The 24,256-nt window shown below is 36.9% G+C and overlaps 1 protein-coding gene across 1 annotated transcript in view; it reads left to right on the top strand.

Moving 5' to 3' along the window:
• The window catches only part of LOC119838064 (putative fatty acyl-CoA reductase CG5065), a 36,231-nt gene extending 11,995 nt beyond the window's left edge, over positions 1-24,236 (top strand). Inside the window, exons 2-12 of the mRNA XM_038363872.1 lie at positions 17,695-17,931; positions 18,338-18,454; positions 19,025-19,147; positions 19,854-19,979; positions 20,638-20,791; positions 21,051-21,152; positions 21,506-21,698; positions 21,938-22,044; positions 22,347-22,479; positions 23,483-23,740; positions 24,062-24,236. Of these exons, the coding sequence (XP_038219800.1) occupies positions 17,827-17,931; positions 18,338-18,454; positions 19,025-19,147; positions 19,854-19,979; positions 20,638-20,791; positions 21,051-21,152; positions 21,506-21,698; positions 21,938-22,044; positions 22,347-22,479; positions 23,483-23,740; positions 24,062-24,236 (1,593 nt within the window). The 5' untranslated portion in view covers positions 17,695-17,826. The remainder of the gene's footprint in view (positions 1-17,694; positions 17,932-18,337; positions 18,455-19,024; positions 19,148-19,853; positions 19,980-20,637; positions 20,792-21,050; positions 21,153-21,505; positions 21,699-21,937; positions 22,045-22,346; positions 22,480-23,482; positions 23,741-24,061) is intronic.
• Positions 24,237-24,256: the final 20 nt, after the last annotated feature.

The raw sequence follows: 24,256 nt of genomic DNA, 5'->3' as shown, positions 1-24,256 counted from the left end.
GTGGGAGAAAAACGGGTGTGAGTTACATACATACATACAAACATACAAGTGAAGCTAATAAAAGCGTGTTAAAAAGTTGCCTGTATGTTATTCCAGTTGTCCAGCTGTCTACGTACCAAATTTCATTGCAATCGGTCCAATAGTTTTCGCGTGAAAGAGCAACAAACACACACACATCCTTATAAACTTTCGCATTTATAATATTAGTAGGATAGTAGGATATAATTATAGTTAGTCTTCATATAAATGTTTTATTTTAAGAATATATAAATACATAGAAATGTTTTTTAATGTCGAAAAATTCATATCTTATGGATATGTGATTGCGTTCGCTCTAAAAGAGTTTATTAATTATATAATTTAAATATAATATTATATATAAATAACAATGTAAATTCACCAACAACTGACAAAGTGTGTTGAAATTCTAAATTAATAAAAACAAATAATAATTATAATTAAAAATATGCTAATGCGAATGCATTAAAAGACGTAGAAAAAGTATGTAGCCAGAAATATTATTTCTGAGAAATTTTCAAAGAATAGAAAAATTTTGATCACGAGGCGGGATTCGAACCCGCGTTTTATGTCTATTAGTCTATACTTTCAAAATGTCTACATTATTTTATCTACATGTATGTGTAAAAAATCGCTAAATGTTTCTATGCGAAAATCTTAAGAACGGATCAACCAATTCCGCTTAATTACTTGGAACGTTTTTGTTAAGGTACAATGAAGATTCTTAAGGAGAGAAAATACGTACCACGGGCGTAGCAGGGGCAGATCGCTAGTTTAATGTTACCCTTGAACATTAGTACTAGCTGTGAGAACAGCTAGTACTAATCTTATAAATAGATGAGCAATTTTCGATATATTTACATAACACGGAAGTCGGACGCGTGATTTTGTAGTCGAGAAAGCGTGTAAATATAATTTAATGGTCGAAACGCATTGAAGTAAGTGGGATGATTGGATGGGATGGGATTGATGTAAATGATAGCTCTATACATAACTAGGTACCGCGATTTTACCCACGAAGAATCTGATGTTATATTGTCTAAATGCTTCCTCATTAAATATGCTAACTGAAAGATTTTTTCAAATCGGACCAATAGTTCCTGAGATTAGTGCGTTCAAACAAACTCATCAGCTTTATAATATTAGTACTGATAAGACAGTTTGATCAAAAATCTAACCCGCCTTTAAAAATGTCACTAGACCGAATGGTCCCATTCGGTCTAGTGACATTTTCATCCAATTTGGGAGGCACCAGCTTTCAAATTGAAAAGTATCATCAAAATCGGTTCATCTCGTCGAAACAGTTAATTTGAGAACCTCCGAACTATTCCAGTAGTTAGCGTTTTATATATTAGTAGCTTTTGTCCGCGGCGTTTCGCACGCGTTAAATTCGGAGTAGTTTAGGAGATGTTTTATACATATAAACCTTCCTCTTGAATCACGCTATCTACTGTAAAAAACCCAACAAAATCCGTTGCGTAGTTTTAAAGATTTAAGCATACACGGACATAGGGACAGACAGAGAAAGGGACTTTGTTTCATACTATGTAGAAGACTGGATGATGCAAGAGATAAGATAAGAAGTAAGAAGTGTGAGAAATTTTGAAAGAATAGAAAGAATAGAACCTAAGCTACGGTTTTGCAAAAAACGCGGGTTCAAATTCCACCTCGTGATCAAATTTTTTCTATTCTTTCAAAATTTCTCATTTATAAAGCACTAGCTGCGCCCCGAGGCTTTACCCGCGTAAGTCCCTATCCCGTAGGATTATCGGGATAAAAAGTTGCCTATATGTTATTCCAGTGGTCCAGCTACGTACATACCAAATTTCATTGCAACCGGTTCAGTAATTTTTGCGTGAAAGAGCAACAAACATTCACAACAAACATCCTTACAAACTTTCGCATTTATAATATTAAAGTAGGAATTCTATGCTATAAAACTAAAAATAAAGTAAAGAGTGTCTTTAATTACACATTAATATAATGTTACCTTACCGTAAGAAAAGTGACGTTTCTATATTCAGTGAAACTTCTGTTCCTCAGCACTTTCTCTGACACTGTTAATCTTACTGACTCATAGATCACTGACCATAGATTTAGATAGATATTCCAATATATTACGTTTAATAAAAATTCAAAAGTAAAAAAAAACTATAAAAAAAACTATAAATCAACTAAATTGTCTCTTATACGTAGGGAAATTATTGAATACCGGCGATACTGATCAGGATAATAAGATAAACTCATGAAACTATTGTATTGTCACCGATCCGCGATAAGTGTACAGAGTTTGAATTCAATCTGTCCGTTTGGAGTGGGGCAGAATCGAGTCTTATACAGTCGGTTACATACAGACATACAGACATATAGGTGAAGCTCACAGAGTTTTAAAAAGCACTCATCTCAGGAAATACTTGTCCGATTTGAAAAATTATTTCAGTGTTAGATAGCCCATTTATTGACGAAGGCTATATATGTACCACGAGCGAAACCGGGGCAGACCGGACTAGTCTAATATAAAAATGAGAAAGTTGTTTGTTGCATTGTTATGTTTATATAAACAACATGAAGGAAAACTGGAAAAAATACATAAATTTATCTTTTTGTTAATTTTATTATATTTAAATTGTATTTACATATAACAATATGGAATACGGAACGAGGAATTTGAAAATTCATGTCCTTGTTTTGTATAGTTGAGAGAACGAAATTAAATTAGTTGTTTTTTTTAATTATTTTCCTTTTATAATTTAAATGCAGTTGGTTTTTGGATTATCAAATTATTTGTTTAATTTACTTATATTTAATTTAGTGAATATTTAGTTTCACATAAATCAGAAATAACAAAATTATACAAAAAACATAAGCTTATTTGAACGCGCTCATCTCCGATCCTTGATAAGTGTACAGAGTGGTCTAAAGGAGTCGGTTACATACATACAGGTGAAGCTAATAAAAGCGTGTGAAAAGGTTGATAAAGGAAGAATTTGATGAGGGGAATGAGGAAGGGGAAAAGGAATGGACTGGCAAGGATAAGGAAAAGGATATGGGCCTCCAGCTCCCCCTCTTACCGAATTAAACACACTAGCATTCAACTAATTCACAAAAGCGACCGAGTCTAAAGGAGTCGGTTACATACAAACATACAGATGCATACATAATAAAAGCTTGCATAAAATAAACGTGTCGCATCTAGTATGCAGTGTCTATGAGAATAATGTATCTATGGTTTCCAATGACCTACAATTAACATAACTGTCTTATTGTTATAGACACAGCAATTTAAGAGGTATTTTTTGTGACTACACGTGCGTCTATATGCCTATTATATAATATATTTACTAGCTTTGCGACCGCGGTTTCGCTCGCGTTGAATGTAATTTTGTACTGCAAGATTCTTCTGGATTTATGTGAATTTTTAATAGATCTTCGAAGAGACATTTTTGCTATTCGAGATGCGTATGGCTCATCGGATATTTATTAATTTAAATACGTATTAAGGAACCTGTAATTTATGCTTAAATGCCTATAAAATAATGCCCAATTTGACTACTGTTGAAACTTAATTTTATTTTTATTCTCCAGTTAAATGTATGAATGCCAATCCCTGAAATGATAATTTAAATAAAATGTTGTCTATACCACATATAACACAATATTATAATGCGTTGAATCTAATATTGGTATATCATCCTACTAATATTATAAATGCGAAAGTTTGTAAGGATGTGTGTGTGTTTGTTGCTCTTTCACGCAAAAACTACTGAACCGATTGCAATGAAATTTGGTACGTAGATAGCTGAACAAATGGAATAACATATAAGCAACTTTTAATCCTGATATGCCTACGGGATACGGACTTACGCGGGTGAAACCGCAGGGTGCAGCTAGTTACGATATAAAATTCAGTCAAAATCTGCTCAGCGGTTTATTACGTGATAAACGCATATACAAACTGACAAAAAGAAGAATAATACTAGCCACAGATTAAGTCTATTCAATATCCATATTGCATAGCAATTACTAATAGCCATTATCGTCATCATCATCAGACCCTATACTTTGCAACTGCTGGGACACGGGCCTCCTATGAGCGTTCAGGCCATAACCCAGCACGCTGGCCAAGTGCGGGTTGGCAGATGTCACATGTCATCGAACTTTTCCATTCTGCGGCTTTTCTCAGTGGTAGTGAGATGTTTGGCGGTAAAATATAGCCTATGTCACTCTCTAGATTCTCAACTATCTCTAGACACAAAAATCATGACATATAATCACTCCATTGCGTCATGGAAGAAAGACAAACCAACACAGTTTCGTATTAAATATTAGTAAGGAAAGCCGATAATGTTTAGAAAGTTTTGTAGTAATATGTAAGTTTGAGTAGCTTTTTTGTATCTCCAGCAAACAAACAAACAAAAAATTATCGTTATATATATAAAGTTACACGTCGAATTTCATAAAAATAGTCATAACTTAATACCAGTACAATTACGTAACGTAGGCTTTCACAGACTTCTTCAAACCGAAATAGACCTTGTACTAAAGGAGATAAGGTTCATTCTAAAACGAATTATTCTTTTCTATGTTTGAACGATTATATTATGTACTTACGTATGTATGTAATGAGATATTCGGAAGATACTTTCACTGATTATTAGAAATTAAATGGCTATTCATGTGAAAACCCATGTTTTAGTAATAATAATAATAATAAATTCTTTATTTCGGGGTAACAAGGACCCAATATCAGATTATTTAATGTTATGTTGTTGCTTAAAGACCACAGGACAGTTCTTTGTAACAGTTATTGTGAGTAGTTTTTCCCGGGTGGAATTAGGGCATAAGAAATGATTAAGTTATCCCGAGTTAGCATTTATCGAGATAAAAAGTATCACCCGAATCAGCTCATACTCTATATGTATAAATTACATCAAAATCCGTTCAGTAGTTTCAGAGAGATGACTGACAAACATCCATACAAACTAACTTTCACATTCATAACATTAGTGTGAATAAGTGTGATAGACCCATATTATTTAAATGTAATATTGATATTATTTTAAAAGAGCAACTACAGAGTCTCTTGCCGGCTCTTCTCTGTAGAAACTGCCTTCGGAACCGGTGGTAAATGCTATAACTGTGTTATGACGATTCAAAAGTGCTTCTATGAGAAGTCTAGTTGTATTAATATATGTTTGAGTTTGAGTTTGAGTTTGAATTTCTTCGTTAAAGCTGGTAAAGAAAATATAGCCTATTTACCGCCCGGAGTTTGTCCGTGTAGTCGAAGGAGAAAATTTGTCCTGGATTGTCTCCCCTACAGATCCCAATACCTTGGATTTTTTGGGATGAAACTATCCTATGTCCTTACTTAGGTCCTGAACTACCTTTGTACAAAATTTTATCTAAATCGGTTTAATGGTTTAATTGTCAAGAAGAGTTTATATTACTAGTATGGATATCACTCAGATACTATTTAGTTTTGAACTGGTGAAAACACTCACAATCGGTTAAACCGTTTGTGTTTCTCATATACAAACAGTACCTGGATGACCGAGCCGTGCTTGGTATTTTTTTTTTTTTTATAAATTGTGTTTTTTGGAAATTATATTTAAGTATTATTATTCGCCAATAGATGTCAGGAAGAGTCATAATAAATAGGGACTACTCAAACGCCTCCTATTTGTTAAAAAAGTAAGTTTAAGTCGATAAAACACGAATATGTCATTTTCTAAAAAAGATTCGATTTATCGCCCTAAAACCCCCTATATACTAAATTTCATGAAAAACGTTGGAGCCGATTCCGCGATTCCAATTATATATATATACATATATATATACAAGAATTGCTCGTTTAAGGGTATAAGATACACAAAATGAAAACTTTCCTCTATAATGAGTATAAAAATATTAATTAAATATTGTAAATTTTATCTTACCATATATGTATATTTAGGTACCTATTTCAACATTATCAAATATAATACATCATCTTTGAAAGTGTTGAAATAGGTACCTCCGTTCTGTTGAGGCTACAAAAACAGAAATTAAAAAATCGACGTTAAACATTCCTTGGCACGGTCATCAAATGGATGGGTGACCAAACTTTTTGTCGTTGCTCTTTAGTTTATAATACTGAACCTGCTAGTCTCGAGTCCGACTCGCACTTGACCGATTTTTTGTAATCTACACGCCGCGTCCAACCGCGCCCGGTCTAGGTCATACGTCAGTACCTAGTATGCGACCTAGTAATCGCATTGCCTGGACTTAAAGACTGTTACTAGGTATAACGTTCGATGCTAGATTCTAATATTATCACGTAACATAAATATGTATAATACAGAGTGTTTCATCACGGTAAAATATCTCTTCGGATACGTCTAAACGGCTTCAATTATAGTGATTAATTTTCGAGTAGAGATAATTATCAAGCTAGGCGAAAGGCTAAGATTTACTGGGAAAAAATACACAGTTTGCTTTTTTATGTCATAAGTGGGAAACTGAGCTGGTGGTTCGCCTGATGGTGAGCGATCACCGCCGCCTCTTGCGTACGTGATGCCCGATGCCAAAAGAGCTTTTAATCGGGATAAAAAATATCCTATCACCCAAGTCACCCAAATTTCATAAAATCCGTTTAGTCGTTTCAGCGTGATTGACGGACAAACATCCACACAAACAAACTTTCACATATGTAATATAAGTGTGATAACGCTTCGCTGGGCCGACTTTATATGATTGAAAACGTCCTGAAGAACTCTTAATATATTTGCTTATAATTAACTATTTGTTCGTCCGGGCTTCGCCTGTGGTTCAGAATACATACTAATCTAGTCTATAGCACTCAGGAGAAAGATAGAAAACTGTGAAAGAATTTTTGAAATCAGTCCAGTAGTTTCTGAGATAAGCGCATTCAAACAAACAGATGTACAAACTTTAGTTTTAAAATATTTCCATGCGTAAAATTCGGAGTAATTCAACAAAGTTATGCACCAAAACGATCCTTTTGAATCACTCTATCTATTGAAATAAATCCCAACAAATTCTGTTGCGTAATTTGAAAGATCTAAGCATACAGACAGAGACAGCAGAGAGCGACTGTTTTATACTATGTAGTGATATAGAGATATATTACGCAACACAAAATTATAATGAACTATTACACAAGAACAGATTATGATAAATGGAGGAAATTTGTAAATAATAGCATCCATAATTAAACATGTATTGTCATCATTTCATTGTAATATACGTACTTTGTAAAATCATTGTATAACTCAAACTCAAACATTAATTTATTCAATAAGACTTTTTCTAGAAGCACTTTTGAATCACAACAGAGTTAAAAAAATAAATGTTTAATTTATCATTTATTTTATTGTGGGAGTCGAGCACGATTCGGCACGAATTGGACTAGCTCGCACCGGGAAGTACCACACCTTCCTTCCTTTAGACTCGATTTTGACCAACTTCAAACGAGATTTAATTCAAACTTTATACACTTATTTCAAAACAAATTGATGTCTATTGCACTAACTTATTCCTGAAATTAAACTACATTTGAATTGTCTTTATTGACTACTTCATCAGTTGTGATACTGTTATCTTATTAATTAAATTGTTAAAAATGCTATTAAAAATGGCATAATATTTCAATCACACTATCCCTAACAATAATGTCAAAGTTTGTTCGTTTGGATGTTTGTCCGTCAAGCACGCTGAAACTATTGAACGGATTTTGACGAAATTTGCTATACAGACAGGGTGTGAACTGACTTGAGTGATAGGATGTTTTTATCGATTAAATGCAATCTGATAAAACAGGAATAGACACTCACTAAATCATTTGTTAATGTCCTAATCCCACGCAAATCCGCGGGCGGATACTAGTTGCTAAATATGTCGAATGCTATTAAAATTCACGTCCGAATATTCTGAATGATACACTTTAGTGACATGTGTACATTACAGAGATAACTAGATGCTTTTCTTTGTGACTTTGTCTCGTTATCATCTTACCTACGGTACCCTAAGAAGGCAAAGCCTACAGCACCCCTTGGTTATAATAAAAAGACCCTAGCGTGCGCATGCGCCTTAGTAGTTGAGTGAACGTTAACTTAAAGAACATAGTTTTCCTAATCAAAATTATCCCACTACCGTATTGTTTTTAACCGACGTTTCAAACGAAAGAAGACTCATTTTGGCTGCGTTTTTGGTTTTCTCTTTCGATAACATCCGGCTTTCAATCGATTATCGGACTTTTCGTGTCTGATAAGGAAGTTGTTTGAAGTTGTTGTTGTTTGGTCCCATTTAAGAATTTGTGGAAGATGTTCTCGCTTCATTTTGTTCTTGGTAAGTTTTTCTATTTATTTTATGTGCATTTGTTGTTGTGTAGCTATGATTTGATTTATTTTAATTTGGTAAATTGCATAGCTAAATATGGGATGGTTCATGGGCGTTGTAGATCGTTAAACATCGAGCGAACCACCAGCTCAGTTGCCCGATATCATCTTCACTACATCCTACTAATTATAAATGCGAAAGTTTGTAAGGATGTGTGTGTGTTTGTTGCTCTTTCACGCAAAAACTACTGAACCGGTTGCAATGAAATTTGGTAGATAGCTGGACAACTGGAATAACATATTGGCAACTATTTATCCCGATATTCCTACGGGATACAGACTTACTCGGGTGAAACCGCGGGGCGTAGCTGGTAAATTATAAAGCAAAGTCGCTTCCCGCGTCCGTATATATATGTCCGCTAGATCTTTAAAACTATACAACGGATTTTGATGGGGTTTTTTATGGATAAAGTGATTCAAGGGGAAGGTTTTAGTATAATAACATTTAATTTTTAGTTTTATAGCATTGAAATGCTTTATAAATTAGAAATTTTGAAAGAATAGAAAAAATTTGATCATGAGGCAGGATAGTTCGGAGTTATTAACTATAATTTATTTGTAAGTAACTAGCTTTTGCCCGCAGCTGCGCACGCTGTTAAATTCGGAATAGTTTAATAAATGTTATTATTAGAAATTTTGAAGAATAGAAATAAAATTGATCACGAGGCGGGATTCGAACCCGCGTTTTTTTGCCAAACCGTTACAGTACAGTACAGTATAATTTTTGACAACACAAACAAGAACCCAGGAGTAAGAATAAAAACTAGAGGTAGAAATGCGATATATCTATACTGATATTAAAAGCTGAAGAGTTTGTTTGTTTGAACGCGCTAATCTCAGGAACTGCTGGACCGTTTTGAAAAATTCTTTCAGTTTTAGATAATCCTTTTTTTGAGAAAAGCTTTAAGCTATGTACCACGGGCGGAGCCGGGACGGACCGGACCGGACAATAAATAAGTTCTTGTTTTGAAGTCAAGATGATAAAAATATATAGGCTTTTTAAGTCATGGAAACATCGTATGCTATAATTATGGAAATATTCGGCTACTGAAAATTTCGCCTTCACGTTGCCTGATGTTATATAGCCTATAGGCTTCTTCAATAAATGTGCTATCTACCACTAAAATAACTTTTCTAATCGGACCAGTAGCACAGCCAGAACTTCCCGAGATTGGCGCGTTCAAACAAAAAAACTTCAGCTATATAATATTAGTATGGATGTAGCCGACACCTATAGACTTATATTTGGTCAAAAATATTATAGCCGACACCTATAGATTAAAGTAATTTAGGTCAAAAATATTATATGCATCGTGAGAAAAAATATGTAACAAATAGACTCAAATTTACCCAAAGAAGAAATATGTAACAGTCGATTATACACGAGACGAGATTATTTATTTTTACAATAGAAAATAAAAAAAAATTAACGGCAGTCCACCCTACAGTAAGGCGTAAACAAAAAACGGGAAAAAATTATACTATTACGGTATTCATCTAAAAAAATTATAAATGAACGAAATAAAATTAAAGCACTTTTTATCGAATGAAAAAGTGTCTTTTTTCACATTGTGCCTTTGATATGATATTTTATAATCTTTACGCACTAGCTGATCTTACATTCGCTAAGTTTAACCACATATAACATAATGCTATGTTTAACTTAGCGAAAGCCGATTCGTATGCTTTTGGAGAAAAGAGAAAAAAAAAATAACAACTAAAAGTACCTATTCCATCTTTATAGCGATAAGAGAAATAGAACTGACTAAAATTTTTAGTTTGTTCAAATTATCTCCGATATGATTTATATAATAACAGTTAAAGACAAATTACTAATAGGAAAAAAACACTGACGTTGTTTTCTCGTAAATATATCAGACTAGCTGTGCCCCGCGGTTTCACCCGCGTTAGTCCGTATCCCGTAGGAACATCGGGATAAAGAGTTGCCTATATGTTATTCCAGTTATCCAGCTGTCTACGTACCAAATTTCATTGCAATTGGTTCAGTAGTTTTTACGTGAAAGAGTAACAAACATCCATACATCCATACTTACAAACTTTCGCATTTATAATATTAATAGGATAAATATATCCCTTATCCGCTGCTACATGAAAGAAAGAAGAAAGAAATACATGCAGTGCTCCCTTAGAACAAGTCTTTTAAAATATAGCCTAGGTACTAGCGTACTAGCTGTGACATTACACGACTCCGCTCGCGTGGTCAAAAAGTTGTCACATTTTTATTATAGCGCCATCTATCGGATTTATGAATTTGGAGTGATTCAAAGCAGAACAAGAGAAATTTTATAGGATTTTTTTGGAGGCCATACAGAAGACACGTTCAAATAAATTTAAATTGTTTAAAAGAACGAAAAAACACGTTTTAATGATAGAATCAACTAAATTGTCTCACTTGCTCTTATACAGAGTATATGTAAGGAAATTATTGAATCCCGGCGATACTGATCAGGATAATAAGATAAACTCATGTAACTATTGTATTGTCACCGATCCGTGATAAGTGTACAGAGTTTGAATTCAATCTGTCCGTTTGGAGTGGGTCAGAATCGAGTCTTATACAGTCGGTTACATACAGACATACAGACATATAGGTGAAGCTAAGCGTGTTAAAAGTCAAAGTACAATTGCTCCTAATTTTTGTTGAAATTAGATAATGTCTAATTAAAAACAGTACATAATAATTACAATTTTACACGTGTACTTGTTGAATTAGAAACACCTTTTTTGAAAGTCGATTAAAATCGGAAATACGGAGTCTAATGTAACGTGGGACGTAACAATGTCATATCCTAATACCACCAATGTGGGATTGCAGCTCACGTGGGTTGGGATTGCGGTATTTTAATAGTATCCAATTTCAGGCGATTGCTAGGTTAAGCAGCTTTACGCGCGGTCATGTTTTAGATGGGTTCCCTAAATGGGTCCCATGGATTTATTTTTCGTAGAAATAATATTAAATAATTATAATATTTCCCGTTTCTTACTTGTTTTATTAAGATTTAACATTAAAAGAGTAGATTTAACAATAAGAATTCACACATTTATAATTAAATTAAATTATAATGCATCTATTTCAAGAGTTTGTTTGTTTGTTTATTTCTTTGAACATGCTAATCTTCAGGAACCGATTTCAAAAATTCTTTTATTGTTGGACATGGACGTGATCCTGAGTGCTGGGATATATAGGTACTACGTGCGAAGCCAGGTGTAATGATTGTAATTCATAAGACTCCGGTTGCCACTTGCGAAGACTACAATTACGTACAATTACAGGCTCTCAGACATGGTCCCTTCAACAACATCATCCCTTTAACTAAGGGATCACTCACAGCCCACTATGTAGAGCGTGCATGTCTGGGGAAACGACAGCCCAGGTCATCATGGAATGCTTTTGCGGAGTACATGGCAACGCACTTGGGTTGTCCTAGGTTTTCGGCAGCCTACACCAGCTGCTTCATGGAGGAGCTGGGATGGTTTCAGATTTCACTAGCTATCCCCCCCTTTTTCTTTTCACGAAAAACAGACGCATGACGTCGAGTTGCGGAAGAAGTGGACGTATTATTAAAATTCCAGTCTTCTCTCATTTCATTTTCCTTTCTGCCGTTTCAACCGCGTCGTCAAAGAAAATTTACAGTTGTCATACGTGTCACATTTTTAATATAGCGCCATCTATCGGCAAATATAAATTTCGGAGTAAGTCAAATTTGTAATGAATCATCCCAAGGGATTGAGCTGTTTCACCTCAATAAAAGTAGCCTGTGTCGCTCTCTAGCTTCCTTACTATCTCTCACACAAAAATCATATCATATAAAACCTCTCCGTTGCAATCTTAAATCACACAAATAAATCGCATTTATAATATTAGTATTTCAGTAACCGCCTGAGTACTAGGCCTTGTTAAGAGAACCAATGGAAGAAAAAACTGCAATTTTAACTTCAATTGCATTTATTCAATGCCATATTATACTGTTATTGAACTTGTTATTGAACATTTAACCTAACCCACCTTCCGACAAACATAAATCTGCCAAAAACCCCATTGTACCCATGTAATATCACCTCAACCTATTCCGTAATGAAAAATAAAATATCAAAGATATAGGTTATGTAAGCTTATGTCAAACTAATATCAATGCTTAATCAATTTTTATCGAAAGATATCAAAATGTCCATAAAATAGTTCAATGTGCCCCTCTTTGAAGTGCAGTTGACAATATTTGAGGGAGCCTCACTAATATTTATTATTATTTATACTGGATTAAACCATATTTACTTGTAAGTACTGATTTTAATATGGTGATATCATACAGCGAAAAACATAGCATGTATCCTTCCATAATTAATTATATTTATGTTAAAACTGGCTAATTATCTTTAAAAATTTTATCGTGAAAATTAAGAATTATTATTTGATGTTTAATAACCTTACATGGTTAAAAATTAAAAACTACTCCCAACAATTATAAATCAAATGAAATCTACTTAATTCCTGTGTCATGAGCTATATTTTTATTGTTTATTTTACTTTTGTAATACAAAACCCGTAAGGATTGTGGGGAAGGTCAGTATTTACTGTACCAATTTCTATAGAACATTAAATATTTATAGGTCAATAACATAGTCTGATGAAAGCATACAATTAAGTTATGAATGATATAATTTTATAGTTTTTGTAAATTATAATTTATTTATATATATGCTTTTAAAGATTCATCAATGTGCTATGTTTTTTTATTGCATATATTGAAATGTTATTGCATAAGCATTTATTATCTACTTGCTTTTGCCCGCGGCTTCGTACGCGTTAATTCGGAGTAGTTTAATAGATCTTGTTATACATATAAACCTTCCTCTTGAATCACTATATCTATTAAAAACCCATCAAAATCCATTGCGCAGTTTTAAAGATTTAAGCATACATTGGGACATAGGAACTGAGGAAGCGACTTAGTTTTATATTATGTAGTGATGTATAAACTATTTTCTATATAAACTCCAATATAGACACTGATCTTCATTCCTCAACAGTAAACAGACATGCAAATAAAAAGCTTGATATATAAATGGAATTATATTGTTGAACTTATTTTTGTACTCTTTTCGGTCAACACATGCGGAATATTTTGAATTTATTATTTATTATTCAAACTAGCTTTCGTCCGCGGCTTCGCAGAGTCGAAGTGAAGATATATATACAGACTAGCTGCGCCCCGCGGTTTCACCCGCGTAAGTCCGTATCCCGTAGGAATATCGGGATAAAAGTTGCCTATGTGTTATTCCAGTTGTCCAGCTATCTACGTACCAAATTTCATTGCAACCGGTTCTGTAGTTTTTGCGTGAAAGAGCAACAAACACACACACATCCTTAGAAACTTTCGCATTTATAATATTAGTAGGATTATAGTGTTGAGGTTTAAAGGCACACATTCTGTAGTAATGAAATTCCTGGGATAAAATATTTTTAATGTCGTTGATCAGGTCTCAAGCTATCTATGTACCGAATTTCATAAATATCGGTTCAGTAGTTTATGCGTGCAGACGAGAAGACCAGACAGTTACTTTCGCATGTATAATAAAACTAGCTAACCGCTACTCTGTTCTGCCTTACTCTAATTAATTATTGATATATGCATACAAAATTTCATGACAATCGGTCCAGCCGTTTCGGAGCAGTGTGGAACTATGTGAAACACAAGAATTTTATATATGTATATAGAGATTTTAATCAGCACGCATTTAATTCTCATTCAATGCATTAAATATCGTTTTTATATGAAATCTAGTATTTTCAGATTCGAAAAATTTTTTCATAGTTTTTGTGTGATAGAAAAATAACTTGCAATACAAGACATCGAGACTTAACAATAAATAAAAAAAATCGACAATTAAACCCGTTAAATAAATGTAATTCCTTCATAATTCATATATATTGAAATAATGCATATATGTCATAATTAGGCCAAGATATGACATCAATCGATAAAGTATTATAAAATGTCGATAAACGTTTAAAAGCCAAGGATTAATTTATCGAAAATAACGTTAAGATTACGCGGAAACTTTGTACACATACATAAGTACATGTCGCCGCAAGATTATGGAAACCGTCGGATTATAAGCTCACCCGCGAGTTTGCGAACTGTCCAAGAATGTAGTCCATAAGGTTGGGTTGCAATGTAACATATTTTTCCCCAGACTATAATGCGAATAGATGGCAGTTAGGTATTATGCCGGGAGTTCTGAGTATAATGCCGGGAGTTTCTGGGTATTATGCCCGGAGTTTCTGGGTATTATGCCGGGAGTTTCTACGTATTATGCCGGGAGTTTACTTCCCAAGCGCCCGTCAGGTGTAGGTTGCTAGTCGATAGAGCTTCTATTCCTATATTTGAATAATTATTTTTTAAACCTTTGTATAAAGTACTGTGGTGTGTTGTTGTACCTTTGTATAAAGTCTAAAGTTTTTAAATTGTATAAAGGATATGACGAGGGAAATATAGGTAAGGACAAGGAAGGGTAGGGAAAAGAATATTGGCCTCCGGCTCCCCCCCTCACCGAACGAAACACAGTAGCACGCTACTATGTCACGCCGGTCTTCTGTGCGGGTGTGGTGTTTCCACGGTGCGAGCTGGCCCAATTTGTACCGAGGCGTGCTCGTCTCTGGGTTTTATATACTAGCAGTTCGTCCCGGTTTTGCCCGTGGTACTGTATATATAGCCTATATCGCTCAGCGAAGTTGCAGCGTTCTAATGGTGAAAGAATTTTTAAAATCGTCTAGTAATTTCGAGTTTATCTATTACAAACAAACAAACAAAAATACAAATTCTTCCTCTTTATAATATTAGTGTAGATATATTCAACCGACTTAAAAAAAGGAGTAAATACCAATGCGACTGTAATTTTCGTGTTTGTCACCTCATAACTTTGTAATGAGTGAAGCGATTTCTATGATCGTTGCTTTATTTGATAGCTGTTCCCTCTCCCGTGTTCCCATTTAAATTTAATCTAATTCTGTTCAGCTTTGTGTTTAAAAATAATGATTGCTTACACAAACGCATTGTCATACTCCGCGATACGTATCGAGAATTTATTATCTGAGTTATCGAAAATTGAAATTGCTCTATATCTTTTTAATATTTTTGACATATCCGTCTGACTCATCAATTACTCATTGAAAATTTCATTTCTTAGTTGTTAGAAATAAATGTTAGGCAACTGTTCTATAGATGTTTATAAAATGAAGCTGAAGTTTGTGTGTTTGTAAGCACTAATCTCAGGTAGTAATGAACCGGTGAGAACAGAATCTTACACAGTAGAATATTTACGATCCCAGATTGTATGTTTGTCTATCCGTTTATCCCGAGAACTGTGTTGGCTGGACAGTTGTAATATTCAGAGATGATGTTCTTTTGTAAGCGCTATTACAAGAATTGCTTGTTATTATGTTAAGCAAGTGTTGGTGCGGTCATAACTTGGGTGGGGGTGACCAATTTTTCGACATATGCTCTTCGTCTTTATTATGAGAAAACCATGGTGTCGCGAGTCCGACTCGCACTTGACCGATTTTATAGCAATTAACATTATTAGCAACAAAAATAAATAATAATAAATAATATCAACTATGTACAAGACGGCTCATGAGATAAGAGCTGGTGACAGACAGAGACACAGACAGACAGACAGACGGACAGCAAAGTTCTGGTAACAGTGTCCCGTTTTTCCCAAGTCATACTAAGAGAATCCTTAAAAGGAGAAAGATGATAATATATTATAATTAAAACGTCTAGTGCGAGCAAAGTAGGGGGTACTAACTAGCCAAAGAAATATATGTGAATTCATTTTATTGTCACTATGATGATAAACTCGATGATAGGGTCTGATGATAAATATGTTTGTATACATATGTATACCTGTAATCGTAATATCGTATTGTCCGTAATTGCGGTGATGTCATGTCTATATAAATGAGAATTAATCACCAAATGTGTTGTTGAGCGTGACACGAAAACTGCTCAACCGGTTTGGTTATGTTTTACGTGTTTGTGCAGTTGCAAAGTAGGTTCTTATGAAGAGAAAAAAAGAACGGGCCGCTTGTTGGTGGTGATATTTTGATATGTTCAATTTTGTTTAATAACTGTTTGATACGATTCGAAACGATTTCGAAATGAAGATAACTGGACAACTGGAATAACATATAAGCGACTTTTTATCCTGATATTCCTACGGGATACGGATTTACGCGGGTGAAACCGCGGAGCCCAGCTAGTGGTGAAATAATTTTTGAAATCGGTCCAGTGGTTTTTGTATTTTTACAAATATCCATACTAATATTATAAAGCTGAAGAGTTTGTTTGCTTGAACGCACTAATCTCAAGAACTACTAGTCCGATTTTGAAAAATTCTTTCAGTGTTAGATAGCTCATTTATTGAGGAAGGCTTTAGGCTATATATGTACTACGGGCAAAGCTGGGGTGGACCGGTAGTATAGAATAAAGTTTTAAAAAACGCGATTTAAATATAGAATCAACTACATACATTCTTAATTGTCTCCCTTGCTCATAAAAATACCATATATAAGGAAATTATCGAATCCCGGCGATCCTAGTCAGGAAACTATTGTATTGTCACCGATCCGCGATAAGTGTACAGAGTTTGAATTCAATCTGACCGTTTAAAGTGGGTCAGAATCGGGTCTAGAGCAATCGGTTACATACAAACATACAAGTGCATACATAATAAAGGCGTACTAAACTGTACACAATCTAAACGTCCCCAAATAGCACCTAGCTATTTGCCACACAACAACCTTAAAACTACATGAGAACTTAAGAAAAAAATAAATAAAACATACACATGGTAATTTGCCTGAGCGGATATCGTATATTTATTACAATTTCTCTAATAAATTCATTCCAGGATGGGGAATGTTCAACCACCCCCTAGATCTGCCCTTACTGTATACCATATTGCGGCCGTCGAATGTGTAAAAAGTGGAGTCCCGTGTCCCCTAGTGGGGTATGGGGCAGATAATGTACATCTGTTTCACTGATCGATTTTTCATTAGGGACAAGTCACCTACTTGTCCCTATCAGCCTTCTGTGTCCTGCCAGACCGAGACATTTTTTTTTGTGCGTCCCCACCGGGAATTGAATCCAGGGTTCCTCGGTTCTACGCTCACGCGTTAACCACTGGAACAAGGAGAGTTCACGTCGATTGTGTGCCCACGAATAATTTTATTTAACATCACGTTTTCTCGTTTCAGATGGGAGATCCTAAACATGAAATAAATTGAAGCAACTCAACCTCCACTACTACTCCACACTACGTGAAGCGCACACGCACGGGTTCATGCCAGCCAGGGTCGACTGATAGATATTATAATCACGGATATAAAATGGCGTCATGTCTGCACTTCCCGCGGCAAGACTATGTGCCGGTTGCCGATTTTTATGCGGAGAAATCGATTTTTGTCACTGGCGGCACGGGGTTTATGGGAAAAGTGAGTTTTTTTAACGTACGATACCTTACCGTTTTAACGGATTTTAACCTGTTATCGATAATTTAAAACCCCATGTCAGGCATACCAAAATACTAGAAGATACTATAAGCCAATACTGCCAACATCTAGAAAAATACTCCACATACCAACTGCGGAGAAATAGGTGGAGGTAGTTCACAAACAACAATTTTTGTATGACCTCCAAGACGTATAACATCTCAGTCTCCCCGTGACCACGCTCGCTGTGAAGTGTTTGAAATGTCGGTTGAATAATATAATGAATAAATCGCGTTTAAAATCCGTTAAAAAGTTTTTAATTTCTAAATGTATGATACTCGCGTAAAATCAAACACAAGAAAATACTAATAATGAATTATCTAATGTTTATATTAAATTACAATTCCAGGTATTAGTAGAAAAATTACTACGAAGTTGTCCAAAAATCAAAAACATATATCTATTGATGCGACCGAAGAAGGGGCAAGATGTTACCTCACGGCTCAGCGAACTCACACAGTCACCGGTAAGATGGGGCAAGGGGCGACTGGGGGCTAATCGAGTACCTCCACATGTGGGCAGATTTTACTTATTTATCTTATTTTTGTGGAGTCGAGTTGCAATTTCTTCTTTGTATTATACTAACTACCTATAACTAACTATAACTACTTGCCTAGAGAAGTCATCCAAATTTAGATCCATTCTGCCACTAGATGCTGTAATTTAAAATGAAAATGATTGTTTGTTGGTTCGTTCATTGAATCGAAAATTGCTCGATCGATTTCCAAAAATCTTCTACCATTAGAATGCTGCATCTTTACTCATTAACACAGGCCATGTCATAGTCTTGACCCGAGTCAGCCCGGACGAAGCGGTTAAACTACGAAGAATTTCACACATTGACCTGGTATGGACCTGTCTCAGTCACTCCTGCGGAAATATAATGCGTCTCGTTCGCACGGGAACAACGGCATCTGTCACGAGCGAATGCGACGCATTATTCTAACGCAGGAGCGACAGAGATGGGTTTCAGCAGGTCAATGTACGAAAATCTACTATTATCTTTTTTATTACTATTATCTTTGTTATGTTACAGTTATTCGAAACGTTGAGAAGGGAACGCCCAAACGAGTTGAGTAAAATAGTGCCAATAGTCGGTGATATCACTGAACCACAGCTGGGAATCAGTACAGCCGACCAGGATATGCTCTGCCGGGAGGTATGTACCTTATTTCTATACTAGATTTAATATAAATTAATTTGTGGATTAAGACCAGTAGTGGCTCAGTGGTGAGGACCTCAGATGAGTCTCAATTTATATGCGCATGTGGAAACCGGCATGTCCGAGAATCAAAAGTTCGACGACATTTGACGTCTGCCCGCACTTGGCCAGACTGTTGGTGGCTTGAAACCTCATAGAAGGCCTGTGTCCTAGCTGTGGGAATATTTGAGGGCTGATGATGATTATGGATTGTGGATAAACCCACATAAATGAAGTAACAGTAAAAGTAAAAGTCTGGCAAATAAATAATTATTTTTTAGCAAAAACCTGACCGCCTTCAAATTGTCAGAACTAGACCCAATATACATATGGGTAGGCACCAGCTGCCAAATAAAAAAAAAAATTATGAAAATCGGTTCACCCGGTAGAAGGTGATGAGGTAACATACACACATAATAAAGTATAGTAAAATTGGTAAACCTCCACCATTTTTTAAATGATTGAATATTTGCTGTTAAATTGTACCTACCTGGTTGTACGTTTAACGTTAGGTTAAAGCTGTAAAAAACAGTTGATTACTGGACGTCTAAAGCGCCTATTCTAAATTTGAAATCAAATATAAATTCCAATTTGAACTCAAGCAAATCTGATTTGAATGTTGGGCAAGACTGTGGATTTCAGTTTGGACGAATACAATTTCCAGGTGTCCGTGGTATTCCATTCGGCGGCCACAGTGAAGTTCGACGAAAAGCTGAAACTGTCCGTCACCATCAACATGCTGGGGACGCAGCAGCTGGTGCAGCTGTGCCATCGCATGGTCGGCCTGGAGGTGAGTCGGTGGTTCCTCAGCTGCTCCCTTGCTGAGGAGCAATTTTTTATTCTGAATGTTTGTAAACGATTGCTTTAGACTCGATTTTGACCCACTTGCAAAGGATATATTTAATTCAATATTGTACACTTATCAAGGATCAATGTTTATTTTATTATCATGTTATGGATTGTCAGTATACAAAAAAATTCTTGTGTTTTTTTACAAGTGGGTACAAGTGAGATAATTTAGTGATTCTATCATTTTAGCATGATTTATAAATAATTTTATCCTACTTCCTATCCTACATCCTACTACTACTACTGCTACTACTATTACTACTAATATTATAAATGCGAAAGTTTGTAAAGATGTGTGTGCGTTTGTTGCACTTTCACGCAAAAACTGCTGAACCGATTGCAATGAAATTTGGTACGTAGATAGCTGGATAACTGCAATAACATAAAGGATACTTTTTATCCCGATATTCCTACGGGATACGGACTTACGTGGTTGAAACCGCCGGTCGCAGCTAGTTAAACTATAAACGTATATTTACTATCAGGCGTTATCGAGTTCAACTATCTGAACAGTAATTAATCTAGAAGAAAGGCGATTTTAAGTTGATAAAGAAAAATGAACGCGACGGTTTAACATCTCCCCCTCCCCTCCCCCGCAGGCGTTAGTCCACGTATCGACCGCGTACTGCAACTGCGAGAAGGAGTCCGTCGGGGAGATGGTGTACCCGCCGCCTGCGCACCCGGAGCACGTGGTGACGCTTGTGCAGACGCTGCCCGATGAGCTGGTGGACAGGATCACGCCGGACCTCGTCGGTGAGATAAACATACATACAGAAATACATACATAGAGAAACCAATTTAGACAACACATACACCGATATTAACATAGAACTGAAACACATATAATTTAGAAACAAACACAGAATAGAAACTGAGGACTTTGATTAGTTTGACAGTTTAAAATTATTGGCAATATTTACGATAATTATGGAAAAAACAGGAGTTGTTAAGTTTCTTTAGGAAGAAAGTTGAATCGAATTGCTTGCATTCAACTGTTGTACGCGCATTCCAGGTGACAGACCGAACACATACACGTTTACGAAGGCCCTAGCGGAGGACATGCTGATACGGGAGTGCGGCAACCTGCCCGTGGCCATCGTGAGGCCGTCGATCGGTGAGTACGTGGGAGAGTCGGAGAGAACCTGAAAGAATTAAAGAGGAGAGAATAAGATATAGGAGTCATGGTCTTCTTATCACTACACAGTATAAAACAAGATCGCTTTCTCTATCTGACTCTGTGTCCCTGTATGTATGCTTAAATCTTTAATAAAACGCAATGGGTTTGATGGTTTTTTTTTTAATAGATAGAGTGATTCAAGAGAAAGGTTGATTCTCTTATAAGTCAAATTTGAAGTCAAATATATATTTAAACTAAAATAGAATAACAAATAAACGGTAGCAATACTTACCAGAACCAGATTAGCGCTAACTTCATCAGAATACCAATGTGTCATTCAACATTTCCAGTGCTATCCTCTCTAAAAGAGCCCGTCAAAGGCTGGGTGGACAACTGGAACGGTCCGAACGGCATCATAGCGGCCGTCGGCAAGGGCCTCTTCCGGACCATGCTCGGGTCGGGCGCGCGCGTCGCTGACCTCGTGCCTGTCGACACCGTCATCAACCTGATGATCGTGTGCGCGTGGCGGACGCATCAGAAGCGGTGAGTGGAGTGGGAAAGGAGAGGGTAGGGAGCGAGTACACCGTGGCACTGCACTGCAGCGCAGTGGTTCGGGACCAGAACTAGACATTAGAGATATTATTTTTGATACTAGAAATAACCGGAGGTAAATGTTAAAAATGTGTTATGACTATTCAAAAGTGCTTCTTAAAGAAGTCTTATTGCATAAATGAATGTTCGAGTTTGAACCTATTTATTAACAATTTTCAATCGTTTTTCAGAGGCGAAGGTGTTGTAGTCTACAATTGCTGCACGGGCCAACAGAATCCCATCACGTGGAGTCATTTTGTGCGGACCTGTTTCAAATATATGAGAAAACATCCCTTCAGTGAGTGATCTATTTTATTGATTACTTAGTTGCTTGCCCCAGGTTGACCCGAGATAAAATACATACCCGAGATAATATATATATATACACATGATATTATATTGTTTATCACTTATTTTTCTAACAGCACTACCCCCATGATCGAGTGGTGTATTTAAATTAAATTTTTTGACATAGTTGTTGTGATGGTAAAAAAAAACAAAATTTACTCGTAATTTTTTAAGTTACGATTTCAAAGAATCCAAAACTTCTATGAAATCGGTTATACTTTAATGAACCAACCCGTCTCATTGTGCCGCCAGGCGACCTGTTCTGGTACCCGGACGGCGACATCACCAGCAACCGGCTGAAGCACGCGGCGCTCGCGCTGCTGCAGCACCGCGCGCCCGCCGCCGCGCTCGACGCGCTCGCCACCGCCGCCGGCAGGAAGCCCACGTGAGTACTGCTGAACTGTGGCACTGCACTGCAGTACACTGTGGTGCTGCACTGCAGTACACTGTAGCGCTGCACTGCAGTACACTGTGGCGCTGCACTGCAGTACACTGTGGCGCTGCACTGCAGTACGCACAATGATAACACGCGACACGGTGCGAAGTGTAACAGTGCAATCCGATATGTACTGCAGTGTACACAACAGCACAGAACATGTGATTTCAACGTAGTATAACAAACAACATAAAACACGTGCACCGCGTTACACGCAATTAGGGAAACTGCAGTGCATACAATAATATAGCACAGGGATTTGCAGTACATTCAATAATATAATAATATGCAGTCGTGCAGTGCGTATTATTATATTATAAAACTAGCTGCGCCCCGCGGTTTCACCCGCGTAAGTCCGTATCCCGTAGGAATATCGGGATAAAAAATAGATGTTGGTCGATTCTCAGACCTACCCAATATGCTTACCAAATTTCAGAGGAATCGGTCAAGCCGTTTCGGAGGAGTATGGCAACGAAAACTGTGACACGAGAATTTTATATATATAGATTGCTGACATATAATGACATAGCACATGGGAGTGCCCTGCAACACACTACATAACTACAAAAGCGGTTTGACACATGAACATACATTATACGTGCACCAATATTAGACTGGATTTCCGAACTTATGTCAATTTTATAACGCTTAGTAAGATCGCCAGGATTCTATAATTACCTTATATTAGAGCAAGGGAATACAATGTAGTCGATTCTATAAGCGTGTTTAAGTATTGGTTCTTGTTGTTTGTCACAGATAGAACACAAAATTGATAGTATCACAGATAACACAATACTGTACTATAGGTAACGTAACAAAAGTACGCTTAAGTGTTCGATTCGGTTGGAAGCGCGCTTCCAGTGCGTATATTCCACGTTAGAGCGCACTAAAGCGACCACGATCCGTCGGCACGTCGGCGTACGCGTTCCGAACAATCCTTCACGTGTTCCAGCATGATCCGCGTGCAGAACAAGCTGGAGAAGGCGTCCGCGTGCCTGGAGTACTTCACAACGCGCCAGTGGGCGTTCGCGGACGGCAACGTGCGCGCGCTGTGCGCCGCGCTGGCGCCGCGCGACCGCGCCGCCTTCGACTTCGACGTGAGCGCCATCGACTGGGACAAGTACATCGAGTCGTACGTGCTCGGCATCCGCTGCTTCCTGTTCAAGGAGAGCCCCGACACGCTGCCGAGGAGCCGCAAGGTGCTGAGGAGGTGGGTGCGCGGGGGGATGGGGGATGGGCGTACAAGAGGTCATTTAGTTGTACAATCTGCTTCGTGTCCGATCTGGCCATGGTTGTATTTGTATACTTTCATTATAGTAATCTACTAATGAATATTATATTTAAATCGAATATGAATACCAGAAAAAATTAAGAAATAATACTTAATACAACATCCTATTCAAAGGTTGCCTGATAGAAATCGTTCATAAGCAATAAGGCCGCTCTTTTTAACATAGCAAATGTTTATTTCCTATTACTCGTAAGTTAATGTGTGTATTGTGACGTAAACTCATACGGTTCTTCCCCGCAGGTTGCACATAGTGCACACGCTGGTGCAGGTGGCGCTGGCGCTGCTCGCGTGGCGCTTCCTGTTCCGGCGCTCGCGGGCGCTGCGCGCGCTGTGGGCGCACGTGTGCGCGGCGCTGTGGCGGCTGGCGCGGCTCGCGCGGCTCGACCGCCTCGCGCACCTGCTGCCGCGCGACTGAGGCGCGCCGCCCGCCCCCCG

This window comes from Zerene cesonia, unplaced genomic scaffold (assembly GCF_012273895.1).
Source record: "Zerene cesonia ecotype Mississippi unplaced genomic scaffold, Zerene_cesonia_1.1 Zces_u001, whole genome shotgun sequence".
Lineage (NCBI taxonomy): Eukaryota > Metazoa > Arthropoda > Insecta > Lepidoptera > Pieridae > Zerene > Zerene cesonia.
The sequence above is the reverse complement of the archived record's forward strand: the minus strand, read 5'-3'. Positions and strand labels throughout refer to the sequence as shown.